General features: G+C 35.3%; 1 protein-coding gene and 1 pseudogene across 1 annotated transcript; one reads left to right on the top strand and one right to left on the bottom strand.

Annotated features, from left to right (window-relative positions):
- The first annotated feature begins 4644 nt into the window (after positions 1 to 4644).
- Positions 4645 to 7577, top strand: LOC120153296 (receptor-like protein kinase FERONIA). Its single transcript, XM_039165285.1, has one exon. The coding sequence runs from the start codon at positions 4688 to 4690 to the stop codon at positions 7442 to 7444; it is 2757 nt and encodes a 918-aa protein (XP_039021216.1). The 5' UTR covers positions 4645 to 4687; the 3' UTR covers positions 7445 to 7577.
- A 5914-nt stretch (positions 7578 to 13491) lies between these two features.
- LOC120153188 lies at positions 13492 to 16191 on the bottom strand (annotated as a pseudogene).

The raw sequence follows: 16191 nt of genomic DNA, 5'->3' as shown, positions 1-16191 counted from the left end.
CTATGACACAAATGAGTCGTTTGAATTTAATAATATTTTATTTGTTTTTTAATTAAAGTTTATATTTAGATCAAATAAGTAAATAATATTAACTTGACTATAAGGCATTTTTTCTAACAAAATGTAGCAATTGTTTTCTTTAGTATTCTTGTAATTTTAAAAATACTTATAAAATACAAATAATAGTCGATACAATATATTTAAAATTGATTTAAAGTGAAAAAATGATTTAAAATATCAAAATTTGTACTAATTGACAAAAGTATAACTGAATTGGGATACTCTTAAGCCCAAGTGTTCAACACCAAATTCATACGGCCCATTGTCTCGTCCAAGAGAATGAAGCTTTGGGCTAGAATGGTTGTTATGGAAAGATTATCCCCTGCAATTAAACTATACAATTAAGTAATATTAATTAATCAAAAATATTAAATCTTTATTTGTCTAACATTTTCCTTTTTCTTTCTTTTTTTCCCCCTTTTCTAATTAAATTTTATCCCAATAGTCTTGTATAACCTTTCTCTCGTCTTTTATTTTTACTTTATTCATTTTCTTTTTTTTATATTATGTATTTTCTTTTCTTTTCTTGAGTTTTTTTTTAAATTTTAAATAAGGATCTCTGTCATTATGACACGTTTTTCTATACTCATATTTTTTATGCTCTTGTGACATGATCCTTATGGCTTTTAATCTGTTTTTCGCATACATTTTTATGCTCGTTTTGGTGCTCGAACAAAAATCTATGTAACTTCTTTTTTGATTTGTTTGTCTTCAATCAAATATTATAAAACAGTTTGGTTCGTTCAGCACTCCCTTCAGTAAAATGCTTTGTTCGAAAAAGATAATATTTTTTATGGATGTTACTAAATTCTTTAAATGTTTTTTGATTTGTTCTTTAAATGTTAGCCGTCATTATCAAGGAAGTGCTTCGATTTTTCTTCGTGTTGTTGAATTTAATGTTTTTATTTTCTTATACTTTTTTTTGGCAATTATTATCCTTATTTTTGGATGGGTTGTAGTTTAAATTTTTTCTCTTATTTATGATAATAAAATTCAATTGTTATTATTAAAAAAGAAATTAACATTTTCCCATTTTTTCATTGATAAAAAATTATACTAATGATCAGGGAGAATATATAATTCAAATTCAGCTTCAAATAAACATAATAATTTAATCGGATTAATTATTTTCGATACACGCAGTTCAGAGAAACACAAAAAAGAAAACCAAATTACCAGATAGCTGCCATCCCCGGTCTCACAACATACTCTCATGGCTTCTCTATTTATAATAATTCTCCAATTTTTATCGTAATTTCTCACAATACACAAATGGCTAATGTTTCGGTAGCTGCAGAATGGAAGCTACTCTACAACCGCTACTACCCCAAGTTTTACCCTATGAGATGAAAGAACATTGACTTATCCCGCAACAAGGTCGCCTGTGCTCCCTTCGGTGGTCCGATCGCTGTGATACGCTCACGCAGTTGTTGCATTTATACATGTGAATGTAAACCCATATATTTACGCTGATAATTGTTATAGTTTGTATACTATGCGCAACATGTATAATTGCGAGTTCAAGTACCTCTCGAACGATGCATGTTGACCAGGGTCTGGGCTAGGACATTAGAAGCCTTGTGTAAATTCTTAAAAAGAGACCCTTTTTCGTAAAGTGAGTTAGACAAAAAAAAATGAGATAAACTTTACAGCTGTAGCATAATATTAATTATTGATATTTCCCATATCTTCCTTCGAACAAAGTTTTTTGGGCTCCTTTTTTATAGTTTAATCATCTACGGTAATACCAATAACCTCATTGTGAACTTTTTGGGGCCCTTGCTATTCCGGGGATCTGTTCCGTCGCGCACATTACCTATGCCTATCCTCGCCTCTGATGTTGACCACCTACTGTAACTGAAGAATGATTGCTCAATCCGTAATTACGTAGGAAGTTGAGGGGTTGGTCTGAATCTACTTGAATTCATACTGATATGGATGACCTTCAAAGAGAGCAAGGTCTGCAGAAGCTATGTGGTCACTACAGAGGTGAAGGCCACAATATGAAGCATTATCCACATCTCCCAAGATATCGAGTAGGCTGATAAATACTTTGTAATCTCATTTGTATCGATTTTACAAATATCAATGATAATTTTTAAGTTTTTATACGTTTCATATATAATTGCAAACAATAACGCTTAACTAAGATCAAAATCATACATTTATTTAAAATATTTTTTCAACAAAATAAATATCGAGGTGATGAGTTCCACGTTGTTTTTAAGAAAAAATACACTTAATAATCTTCAAAAAAAAAATTTAATGAGACTCATCACCTCGAGGTGACGAATTCCAATGAAAATATTAAAAAATTTGGGCCAAAATAAAAAATTATGTCCTTGGAACTTGTCACATCGAGGTGACGAGTTTGCCCTGCACTGTAAAAATTATCTTAGATCCCAAAATAAATTTTGGGGTGCCTATTGAGCTAAATAAAAAACGGTCTACCCTAATGGCCCAAAAAAACCATATTTCATTAAATTGAAAGCCCATTTTCATAAAAGCACTAATACCATTAATGAGTATTGATATTATTTTATATACTTAAAAATTACTTATAAAAATATATTTATTTGAATTTTTTTAATAGTATGGATGATTACAACATAGTATATGTTCATAATTGGTTTTAGTCATTGACAACACACTATAGATATAATTGTTCGAACCAGCGGCAGATTTAAAATTTAAAAATGGAATCCAAAATTTTAATTTTCTTTTTTAAAAATTAATAGGTATGCAAAAAAAATTATTTTTCCCTTTACACATTGAACTAAATTTAACCATTTTTCTCAAATAATGGGGATACACTTGACCTTTATAGAGGCTTAGTGCATTCTCCTCTAGTTCGACCGAAGACCTTAAAGGGTAAATCAATTTCCTTTAAATCCAATTTACATATTTTATTGGCTTATATTATGAATATTTTGAGTAAGCTAAAAAAAAGTTTATTTCTTCCATGTAAAGTTCTCAAAGGAAAATATATTGAGAAAAATAAAGATTTCAGAATTTAGGAGAGGTGATCTAAATTCTATTAACAGAGGCGGGGCTAGGCATGTGCAATGTGCGCGACGGAATATGGTCCCGAAATACCAAGAGCCTTAAAAAGTTTACAATGAGGTTATTGGTATTACCGTAGATGATTAAACTATCAAAAAGGAGCCCAAAAAGCTTTGTTCGAAGGAAGATATGAGAAATATCAATAATTAGTACTATGTTACAGCTGTAAAGCTTATCTCTTTTTTTTTTTGTTGAACTCACTTTACGAAAAATGACATCTTTTTAAAAATTTGCACATGGCTTCCAACGTCCTAGCTTCGGCCCTGTCTATTAAAGTTTGAATTTCAAATTCATTTGATTTTGAAAATTCATAGTACAATCTGCTTATTTACTAAAGACGCAAATTAAGAGAAATAAATGAAGATATGAGATGAAGCGGAAGGTCCTCGAGTTATACTATAAAATTATTGTGCCAGTACACTTATATATATCTAACGTATAAGGTTTGGTGTATTAGCATATAATGTTCCCATAGATGGATGTATTCTTGTTTCTCTTTTCATGTTTTGCAATCGTTCACTTATCATTATCAATAACAAAATCGGCTTTGGATTAGAAATTTTATGGATAGTAAGTAAGAGTGATTTGAGTTGGACGTTAACCAGTTGATTGAATATGACAAAATGCGATCTCAAAATCTCAAAAGAGTATTATATCCTAGGCAATATGTTAACGTCCAGCTTAGATGATTATTGTTTTTAATAGAAAATGACAATTTTAGAACACATGAATAGTTATGTGACTATTTTATAACTTTTTAATAGGCGATGAACTCAACAAAGCAAAACCTTATCTTCAGTAATCATTTTATAACTTTTGATAATCATGATACTCAACAAAATAATATCTTATAATTAAATGGTTGGTTGTCCATTTTTTCCCATATGTATGGAGTAAGGGGAGGTAAGATAGTAGGCTGCCTCCAACACCAGGTTGAGAGCAGCTTTCGTAGGAGACCTCCGAATTATGAAATGCCCTCCGTGGGACTCGATCCCACGACCTCAAGATTAAGAACCTTGTGCTTTACCAACTAAACTGGATAGTCATTTCATAAAACAATATCTTATAATTAAGAGATCATTTATATACTTTATCCTTATTTTATTTATTTACACATGAATATCGTATATGAATGATTTGATTGACCAAAAAACACGGTAGTTGACTAGTAATAATTAAGTAGTGGGAGTCCAAATAGTTATCACATACATTGACTTGTCAATGGGATTCAATTTCTGTTAAATAAAATAAAATGTCCCATTCTCACACGAATAAAAATGTAGAAATGCTCCAGAAGAAATCTCTCGCGGCATCTTATTATTTGGACAATAGCACCAACGAAGTCGGGCCGAAAGGTACATCACCGGCTAGTCCTCCATGATCGATACGCAATAGGGTGATGATAGTAGCATAACAAAGATACTTCCAAATGGTTATCAAATCAATTTACAATTTGTATATAGAAAACAAATGTGGAAATGTGGAACAAGTGAAAGAGAGAGTGTTGCATGAAAATTCGAACGTGGAACAAGGGAAAGAGTATTAATTTTCAATCTTTATTCATATGCATCTTTCTCTGGTTATCTGCTTTTCCCTTGCAATGGAGAATTGGAGCAAAACAAGTTTTTTTTCCCTTCAAAACCTCTTATTTCTCTTCTTCTTCATCCAATACCTTGTCGTTCCAGTTACAGGGGATGCCCCGGTTACCCCTTACGACCCTGTAGAAACCATCACGATTGATTGTGGTTCTTCCGAGGGTGGCACATCTCTGGATCAACGTCCTTGGTTCGGAGATGGCAGTGGGAAATTCAGCCTCATAGAGCAACCGAACAATAAGAACAAGTCACTGGCGATTCCATCTCAATCGCCCTCATCAGTTGATACGGTCCCTTACACTACAGCTCGTGTATCTTATTCAGAGTTCACCTACTCAATTCCCCTCACCACAGGGCCAAAATTCATTCGCTTCTACTTCTATCCAACTTCATATTCAGGCTTTGGAGACCCTTCTAATAAAGCTTTCTTCTCTGTTAAAGCTGGTCAGTTTACCCTTCTTCGGAATTTCAGTGCCGTGCTTCATGCTCCAGGTGAACATCCACTCGTCAAAGAATATTGTGTACACGTTGATGAAGGTCGGCGGTTAAACTTAACTTTCATCCCAAGTCCTGATATCGCTGCTTCTTATGCCTTCATCAATGGTATCGAAGTTGTTTCCATGCCACCCAATCTATATTATGGAGCAGTCGGTTATGAAGATGGAGTACCTTTTCTAGGCCAGGACCAGGGAAGCTTGTACCACGTAGAAAACTACACCGCAGTTGAGCTGATGTATCGAATCAACGTCGGCGGGAGCTTCATCTCGCCGAACGACGACACTGGGATGTTCAGGACCTGGTTAAATGACGAAGTCTATTTGACAATAGCGAAACCAAGTGCTCTTCCTGTTAATACCAGTGTTAATCTCACCTTCAGCAGTATACCATCGTTCTCTGCTCCAAGGAAAGTTTATCTGACTGCAAGATCCATGGGGACGAACAAGAACGAGAATGAGATCTATAACCTGACATGGGAGTTTCCGGTTGATTCTGGGTTCAATTACTTAGCAAGGTTACATTTTTGCGAGTTCCAGAGAGAGGTAACGAAACTAAGCGATAGAGACTTCAAGATTTTCTTGGCTAATTTAACTGCAGAAACTCAAGCAGATGTTATAGCTTGGAGTGGTGGAAACGGGGTTCCAATATATCGGGATTATGTTGTTCCAATAGGAAGAAAAGGAAATCAAAAGCAGCAAAATCTCTCTATTGTTTTGTATCCTTCGCCAGCTTGGAGAACTCTTTATTCTGATGCAATATTGAATGGGGTAGAAATCTTCAAATTGAGCAACGGTTTTGATTTAGCAGGACCCAATCCTGATCCAATCAGGATAATTCAACTAACAAATTCACCACCGACCTCGACCAAATCCAATGACGATAAGAAACCAGTATTCGACATTGTGGGGGGCGTAATATCGGGCTTCGTTGTTCTGTCTCTTCTTTGTTTCTTCTTTTTCCGTCGAAAGATGAGACTGAAAGATGCCGGTTCCAATAAGGGTATTCTACAGTCGAGTCAGGTTTCCTCTACAATGAAATCATCCAAGCCACCCGAGTCATGTGGCTCATCTCTGCCTTCTGATCTTTGTCGCTGTTTTTCACTGGCTGAGATCAAAGGAGCAACCAACAACTTCGACGATGTTTTCATTGTCGGTTTCGGAGGCTTCGGCAACGTGTACAAAGGATTCATCGATGGTGGTTCCACCCAAGTTGCAATCAAGCGGTTGAACCCGGGGTCTCAACAAGGTGCTCATGAATTCAGGACCGAGATCGAGATGCTTTCCCAGCTACGACACGTTCATTTGGTATCATTGATAGGCTACTGCAATGATGGCGGCGAGATGATCCTCGTATACGATTACATGTCCCGTGGGACACTTCGTAATCATCTTTACAACTCCGACAACCCTCCACTTCCATGGAAACAAAGGCTAGAGATTTGTCTTGGTGCCGCAATCGGGTTGCAGTATCTTCACTCAGGTGCTAAACACCCAATCATTCATCGAGATGTCAAGACAACAAATATCCTGTTGGATGAGAAATGGGTGGCTAAGGTTTCGGATTTCGGGTTGTCTAGAATTGGCCCCACGAACATGTCCCAAACCCATGTCAGCACGGTTGTTAAAGGCAGCTTAGGTTATTTGGATCCCGAGTATTCCCGTCGAGGACAACTAACTGAAAAATCCGATGTTTATTCATTCGGAGTGGTCCTTTGTGAAATATTATGTGCTAGGCCACCACTCATCCGGTCGGCCGAGAAGGCTCAGATAAGCTTAGCACCATGGTTCCAACAATGCCGTCAAAATGGAACACTAGACAAAATCATCGATCCATTTTTGAAAGGTAAGATTGTGCCCGAGTGTTTGAAAAAGTTCACTGAAGTGGTAATGAATTGCTTGGATGATGAAGGAACAGAGAGGCCATCGATGGATGCTGTGGTATGGGGCCTACAGTTCGCACTGCAATTGCAAGAACTTGCCGAGGAGGAGGAGGGGCATATGGCAAATGCCGGTGCCGGCATCGTTGCCGAGACCCCTTTTACAGGCTACGAAATGGAAGATGACAGTGAGGAAGTGTTCAGTAGCATTGGCGATCATGTCATGAATTCCAAGAGCATTAGTACTTTCAATTTGACAACAAGTGATGAACAAAGTTTTATGACAGAAGATTCTGATAAAAACACGACCAAGGCAGTGTTTTCCGAGATTAGAGATCCCCAAGGACGATGATCGAAACATGCAAGCTTGTTGATGAGGAATCTCGAGAGTAATGCCAAGTCCATTTTAGAAAGATCCAATAGATTTCAAGGTAGTTTCATGTATGTTTAGATAAATTGCATCTATAATCTTCAATATTAACCTACACCATAAACAGCTGCCTCAAACAGCAGAATTTGGCTTAAACAGTCCTACACAATATCCGCTTTGGGTTTATTGAGCCAATGATATGTTATCACGATTAAACATCAAAGATCTAACTTAAACAACCCAGGACTCAATGAAAAGAGAAAAGGAAACAGGTGAATACTGGTAAATCGACTACTCATTTGTGTATTTGGTAGCAGCCACGATTGAACGTACTACCTCGACAATTTTCAGATCTTTTAACATCTTTATTTCTCGGTGGAGTGCATAAGTAGCCGAACTTATCACTATTACAAGCAGCATTGGGCTTAAGGGTGTTGCTCGACGGCCGTCCACCACCTTGCTGCAGCATTCTTCTTGTTTCCGACTCCACCAACTAGTTGAATCCCAGGCTAAAGCATTCAGCGGCGGACGAGCCGTTGCAGTGGAAGAAGCCGAGGTTGTTACTCTTCTCCGGTGAATCTAAAGCATAATGGCTTGTGCACCACGGAATCATCAGCATCAGCATCAGAAGCAGAATTGCTAGATGTACAGTAATTTGGCCTTTAAGACGGCGATAAGGATCTCCCATGTTTTCTCTTAACTTAGCATGTGAGACCACTAATTTAGAAGGTGTCCAGTAGGTGATCTATCGACGGATATTAATAATAAAGATTGTAGGGGGTGGATGGAGTGATTTATTATTTTTGACAGACACTGAGAAAAGTGGTCGCCAAAAAATTATATTATTATATCGAATCAAGTCGAATTTTATTCATTCTAAACACAAATTGAATCCGACCCGATCTCAACTATTATAAAAATTTAACTTGACCCGAACCTGATCTTTTTAAACAATCCTATTAGGTCGAATGATAACCATTTTCCAAGAGTTGTAGGTATCTCACATGTGATTCAACAGCCACCCCATAATCATGAAATTGGAAGAAAATTATATCACTTGAAGATTTAGAAAGTTTTAGCACAGTACTCATAAATCCAACACATAATTAAAGTTGTTAATTCTAAAATTAGTAGATTTGTTCATTTATTCAATGATTCTCCTCCTTCCTCCATTTGACGATTTGTCTTCGAAGCATACTCAAGTGCATTAGGGTTGTAATTCATAAGCAGTTAATGAAAATTAATCAATACTATACCCACAAATGAGTCATTTGAATTTAAAAATATTTTATTTGCTTTTAATTAAATTTTATATTTAGATCAAATAAGTAAACAATATTAACTTGATTATAAGACATCTTTTCCTAACAAAATGTAGCAATTGTTTTCTTTATTATTCTTGTAATTTTAAAAATACTTATAAAATATAAATATTTAAAATTGATTTAAAGTGAAAAAATGATTTAAAATATCAAAATGTGTGCTAATTGTCAAAAGTATAACTAGGGTGATGTTCGAGTCGGGTTGGATTCAGGTTTAGAGTGAAAAATACCCGATCCGACCCGTAAAAAAATATAATTTTATCTTATATATTTATGAATAATTACAATAACACCCCTCTATATATTATTTTTTTCAATTAAGTCATTGTTTCTATTGAATAAAAATAATATTTTTTTTATTATTTCAGGTCGGGTTCGTATTTTCTCTCAAAAAATCGGGTCGGATTCTCGTCGAGTGGAGGGTATATATTTTTCGGTTTGGGTTGGGTTGGGTCGGGTGAAGGATATAAAATTTTCGGGTCGGATTGGCCGAAACCCGACCCATACCCATCCCTAAGTATAACTGAATTGGGGTACTCTTAAGGTGAGGCTTTGAAGCCCAAGTGTTCAACACCAAATTCATACGGCCCATTCTTTTTCCCCTCTTTTCTAATTAATTTTTCTCCCAATATTCTTATATAACCTTTTCTCCTTTATTTTATTTTTACTTTGTTGATAGGACATCAATTTAGTATTAGTTTTCTTATCTTTTATATTATGTATTTTTTTTCTTGAGTTTCTTTTTTAATTTTAAATAAGAATTTATGTCATTATGACATATCTTTTTATATTCATATTTTTTCTGTTCTTGTGGTTTGATCGTTATGACTTTTAATGTTTTTTCGCATACCTTTTAATGGTCGTTTTGGTACTCGCACAAAAATCTTTATAACATATTTTTTGATTTTTTTTTGTCTGTAATCAAATATTATTAAATAGTTTGGTTCACTCAGCACTCCCTCCAGTAAAACGTTTTGTTCGAAAAAGACGATTAATTTTTATGAAGGTTACAAAATTCTTTAAATGTTTTTTGCTTTGTTTTTAGTGTTGGCCGTCGTTATCAAGGAAATGCTTCGATTTTTCGTTGTGTTGTTGAATTTAATATTTTTATTTTCTCATAATTTTATGGACAATTATAATCCTTATTTTTGGATGCGTTGGAGTTTACATTTTTTTCTCTTATTTATGATAATAAAATTCAATTGTTATTATTGAAAAAGAAATTAACATTTTCCCATTTTTTCATTGATAAAATTATACTAATGATCAGGGAGAATATCTAATTCAAATTCAGCTTCAAATAAACATAAGAATTTAATCGGATTAATTATTTTCGATACACGCAGTTCAGAGAAACACGAAAAAGAAAACCAAATTACCAGATAGCTGCCATCCCCGGTCTCACAGCATACTCTCATGGCTTCTCTATTTATAATAATTCTCCAATTTTTCTCGTAATTTCTCACAATACTCAAATGGCTAATGTTTCGGTAGCTGCAGAATGGCAGCTACTCTACAACCGGTACTACCGTAAGCCCGACCTCTACCCTATGAGATGGAAGAACATTGACTTATCCCGCAACAAGGTCGCATGTGCTCCCTTCGGTGGTCCGATCGCCGTGATGCCATCACGCATTTACTGCATGTATGCATGTGAATGTAAACCCATACATTTACGTTGATAATTGTTAAAGTTTGTATACTACATATACAATTGCGAGTTCAAGTACCTCTCGAACGATGCATGTTGACCACCTATTGTCTTTGAAGAATGGTTACCCAATCCGTAATTACATAGGAAGTTGAGGGGTTGGTCTGAATATACTCAAATTCATACTGATATGGATGACCCTAAAAAAGAGCAAGGTCTACAAAAGCTGTGTGTCCACTACAGAGGTGAAGGCCACAATATGAAGCATTGTAGACATCTACCACGATTTCGAGCAGGCTGATAAATCATTTGTAATCGTGTTTGTATCGATTTTACAAATATTAATGATAATTTTGAAGTTTTTATATGTGTCATATATAATTGTAAACAATAACGCTTAACTAAGGTCAAAATCATTCATTTATTTAAAAACATTTTTTCAACAAAATAAACATCTTTTCATCTCAATTTTTACATTATTTTTCTTATCCTCATTCCTTTCGATTAGTCGTTTGTTGTATCGGCTTACTAACTCCTCGTTCTTCTCCTTCTCCTTCTCCTCCTTCTCCCTCTTCAACTCCTTATGTTGATCAAGAATAGATTTTATTAATTCTTTCACCTACTCCCTATCTGAAGACGAGCTTGAATCTGAATCATCTAAAGAGTAATCTGACCAAAGATGATCTTTCAAAAATTGCTTGAAATATTCTTCTCACAATTCCATATTTACTTCTCCTATAACTCTATCAACTAACTCAACTCCTATTTATAGTTAAAATTTAAGAAAATGAACGACTATTTTTTTTTTAATCTACAACATACATAAAATTTTAAACATAAATAACTCGTCATCTCGAGATGACGAGTTCTATGTATTTTTCGGAGAAAAAATACACTTAATAATCTTCAAAAAAAATATTTTTTTAATGTGACTCATAACCTCGAGGTGATAAATTTCAATGAAAATATTAAAATATTTGGGCCAAAATAAAAAATTATGTCTATGGAACATCACCTCGAGGTGACGAGTTTGCTCTGCACTGTAGAAATTGTCTTAGATCCCAAAATAAATTTTGGGGTGTCCTATTGAGCTAAATAAAAGAACCGCCTACCCTAATGGGCCAAAAAACCCCACATTCCATTAAATTGAAAGGCCATTTTCATAAAAGCACTAATAACATTAATGAGGATTGATATTATTTTATAGAGAAAATAACTTCAGTGACCGAAAATGCCTTATAATATATGATTTTAATCAACTTTTTTTGGATTTGCGAAAATGACCAATAAATTCGCAACGCGAACTCTAATTTCGTAACACAGGTTCCAAAATCGCAACGCGAAAGTCAAATTCACAACGCGAATAGGTAAATCACAACGATAATATGTAAATCACAACGCAAATTCTCCAAATTTGCAACTCGAATTTCGCAACGCTAATTACCGATATAGGTAATTAGCGTTGCGAAAACGAAATTCGCAACGATAATATGTAAATCGATACTCGAATTCTCCAAATTTGCAACTCGAATTTCGCAATGCTAATTACCGATATAGGTAATTAGCATTGCGAAAATGAAATTCGCATTGCGATTTTGGAGAATCGCGTTGCGAATAGGTAAATCGCAACGTGAATTCTCCAAATTCACAACGCCAATTACCGATATAGGTAATTAGCGTTGCGAAAATGAAATTCGTGTTGCGATTTTGGAGAATCGTGTTGCGAAAACAAAATTCGCGACGTGAAAGTCAAATTCGCAATGTGAATAGTTAAATCACAATGCGAATAGTTAAATCGCAACGATAATATGTAATTCACAATGCGAATAGGTAAATCGCAACGATAATATGTAAATCGCAACGCGAATTCTCCAAATTTGTAACTCAAATTTCGCAACGCTAATTACCGATATAGGTAATTAGCGTTGCGAAAATGAAATTCCCGTTGCGATTTTGGAGAATCGTGTTGCGAAAATGAAAATCGGGTTGTGATAGTATTGTTTACCTATATCGTTAATTAGCGTTGTGAATTTGACTTCTGTGTTGCGATTTACATATTCGTGTTGGGATTTACCTATTTGTGTTGCGAATTTGGAAGACCGCGTTGCGATTTTGGAACTTATGTTGCGAAATTGGAGTTCACGTTACGAATTTGAGATCGCGTTGCGAATTTGTTGGTCATTTTCGCAAATCCAAAAAAAGTTGGTTAAAATCGTATATTATAAGGCATTTTCGGTCACTGAAGTTATTTTCTCTATTTTATATGCTTAAAAATTATTTATAAAAATATATTTATTTGAATAATTTAATAGTATGGATGATTACAACATAAAATTTTATTTTTATTTTTTAAAAATTAATAGGTATGCAAAAAAATATTTTTTATATTTTTCCCTTAACACATTGAACTAAATTTAATCATTTTTCTCAAATAATGGGATGCATGACCCCTACGAGAGCTTAGTGCATTCGCCCCTAGTTCGAACCGAAGACCTCAAGGGGTAAAACAATTTCCTTTAAATCCAATTTACATATTTTATTGGCTTATATTATGAATATTTTGAGTAAGTTAAAAAAAAAAGTCAATTTCTTCTATGTAAAGTTCTCAATGGAAAATATATTGAGAAAAATAAAGATTTCAGAATTTGGGAGTGGTGATCTAAATTCTATTAGAGTTTTAATTTCAAATTCATTTGATTTGGAAAAGTCATAGTACAATCTGCTTATTTACTAAAGACGCAAATTAAGAGAAACAAATGAAGATATGAGATGAAGCGGAAGGTCCTCGAGTTATACTATACAATTATTGTGCCAGTACACTTGTATATATCTAAGGTATAAGGTTTGGTGTATTAGCATATAATGTTCCCATAGATGGATGTATTCTTGTTTCTCTTTTCATGTTTTGCAATCGTTCACTTATCATTATCAGTAAAAAAATCGGCTTTGGATTAGAAATTTAATGGATAGTAAGTAAGAGTAATTCTAATAAAGCAATACAACCCTAGAAAAAAACTGTTTATCATTTGAGTTCAAGCAGATCTTATTCCGCCTGAGATTACAATTAAACAAGGCATGATTTCAATGAAAAAGCTGAACTGAGTGGCTAAAGCCAAGCCAAATCAGCCATGATGTTCTTGATTTTGTACCATCGGTTCAGGTTTAAAGGACTCGAAATACATTTGTGTTCCGTCAAATGTGTAAACCTGAGATTTCAAGGAAAGCAATTAAGCTATGGTCAGAACGAAACGACTGACTTGGAATGTGAGGAAGGTCGCAGCTGAGACAGAGCTGTGTCCCTTTCATCAACCTCATCAAGATATATCCGTGGTTTGTCAACCTGCTTCCTGTTATTAAAACCGGGAATCATAATTAGTTTTGATGTAATGTTGAAACATAATTACCGGTTAATAAGACAATCTCAAGTTCAACTTCATGTCAAAGGAAGTCAAAGCAAAGTAAATGTATTGTTTTACCCAGTTCATGTCAATAGTTCATGTCAATCAATGTGAACTTCCTTTACATTTTTGTATATAGATACGAAAATAAATTCGCCCCCCAAAGATATTTAGGACACAGAAAGCAAAAGAAAGCAGATATTAGTTGAGTTGCAGAAAGTATTGCAAGTGCATAACATTTATGCTAAATTGTGCTTCATGCTGCAAGAGGTTTTGAGATAATATTCTTGGAACCTTAAATGGTGTCCGTCAAAATACAGCAATATAAAATACTGATCATAGGCAATGAATTTAGCAAGCAAAAAATGAACATACCTCTGAGGGATGAAAGTCTCATCTGACAAAGCCTTTTCTAGCCTCTCTTCAAATGGGATTGCATGCCAACTCACTTTCTGATCCTGCAAGTAGGACAAGGATCCATCAAGCATGTCCATACTGCAAGTAAATGCAGCCAGGGAAAAAGATTTACCTCCTTGTATTTGGTAGTTGAATTTGGGATTCCATTGCCATCCCACCATTTGGGTGAGATGCGGGAAGACTCATCCTCTTTCCAGTGAGCAGCCACCAAACCAATGATGGGTCTATCCCCCGGGGTTTTGCTGAATGTGACATGAAGATTCTTATTAGGATCATCAACGGCATTCTGTTTTGGCTTCAGCCAAGAAGACAAGCCTCCTTCATCCTCTGAATCTTTCACGAGAGAAGTTTGTTTCACTCCCACTTCTAGCTTTGGGATGGCACTTTCTGTTCGTTGAGGAGGTTCTTTCAGCTCATCAAACATCTCTTTGGAGCTAAATGGCTCTTCCTTCATTGCATTCAACAGAGAGGCATTTCCAACTGGATTTAAAACCGAATGAACATATTCAAACCGGATACGAGTCTTCCCATTTGCCAAGGTTTCATGTTTGAGGGAAAAACAGTTCCTGGGGTTTGCATTTCATCAGAAAGCTTTAACGGGGTTGGGTTTGGCGAGTACTTTGATGCACTTAGATAACCTAGAACTTCAAGCTTCTCAGGATTTTCAGATTTAGAAAAAGAACCATCAGATTCACAGTCAAACCGCACAGACTTGTTCCTTCCGTAAGCTGAACTTGAAAAGGCACCGATCTTGACTGTTTTATCACCAGTCAGCGCCTCACTACCTTCAGTAAAACACATAGAGGGCATCCCTGTGTTTGCTGCAGTCGATATACAACTAGAAAAGAAATAGCAGCAGCTAATTGTCAGACAACCATAAAATTACCGTGAAGATGTATCACTAGTTCACACAAAACAAAAATCCCAGACGGCAATAGTTCAGTAAATTTTAAAATGAATACTATCATCCGCAAGATAATTCTACGTTCAAAGAGAAGCCAATTCCATGTTCCGATTACTTGATTAAATTTTTAAAGGTCAGAAGTTAAAACTGATAACCTGCTTGGAGTATTCTCCAGAGAATCTGACCTCTCCAATGCCTCGAAAAGTTTATTCGGAGTGGGTGGCTGGTCAGGTTGTTTATCCAACTGAAACTTGTCAATAGATGTGTTTGGAAGCCAAGAACGAAATTTAGAAGTCTCGGGATCTCCACCACAAGGAGGGGACTGTTTAAACTTTGGAGATGCTTTGCGAATTTCAACCGGAGTCTCTGGTATTGTGCCACAAGCTTTGAGGAATTTCGCCTACGGGAAGCTAAATAATTAGAATTTCAATTAGCAATGAACATACGAAACAGCCTATCTAAATCAAATTGCTCAAAGAACATACCTCATCCTTGAGACCTTTACTAATTTCTGGAGACTCCAAATCGTTGGATGAAGAATTTCCTTTCTCTTTTAGAACCAAAACAAAAGTAGATAATGATTCAAATTTAAACAATCGAAAATTAAGTTTCAGAAAAGAAAAGGAATATTGGAATTAATTAACTCCACTTATAAGCTAGAGAGATTTTTGTATGGATATGCTTACCATCATCAGCAAAGGTAGATGATAATCGATCTCGAGAAACTGCACGTTCCTAACCAGCCAAACGAAAAATATAAAAAGACAGGGAAAGAAAATGTTTCTTGAACTGAATTTTCCGAGAAATCAAACACAGGAACGACAAAACTGGAAAAAGAAAGTGAAAAGGCAAAACGTACGGTGGATTTGGAAAAGGAAGAGACGAGGTGAGGGCGAGGACGATCGTTTCGGACGCCAAGGCATCGCAAGAAACATCCCATGGCTCTGCACACCGTCTGATCAAGAAATCTCACCACTGATCTCGTGATTGTGCCCAACTCTCGGTTCAGAAAACCGCGTACCATTTGGTTTATTGGA

The sequence above is a fragment of the Hibiscus syriacus genome, unplaced genomic scaffold (genome assembly GCF_006381635.1).
Source record: "Hibiscus syriacus cultivar Baekdansim isolate YM2019G1 unplaced genomic scaffold, ASM638163v2 tig00111099_pilon, whole genome shotgun sequence".
NCBI lineage: Eukaryota > Viridiplantae > Streptophyta > Magnoliopsida > Malvales > Malvaceae > Hibiscus > Hibiscus syriacus.
The sequence above is the reverse complement of the archived record's forward strand: the minus strand, read 5'-3'. Positions and strand labels throughout refer to the sequence as shown.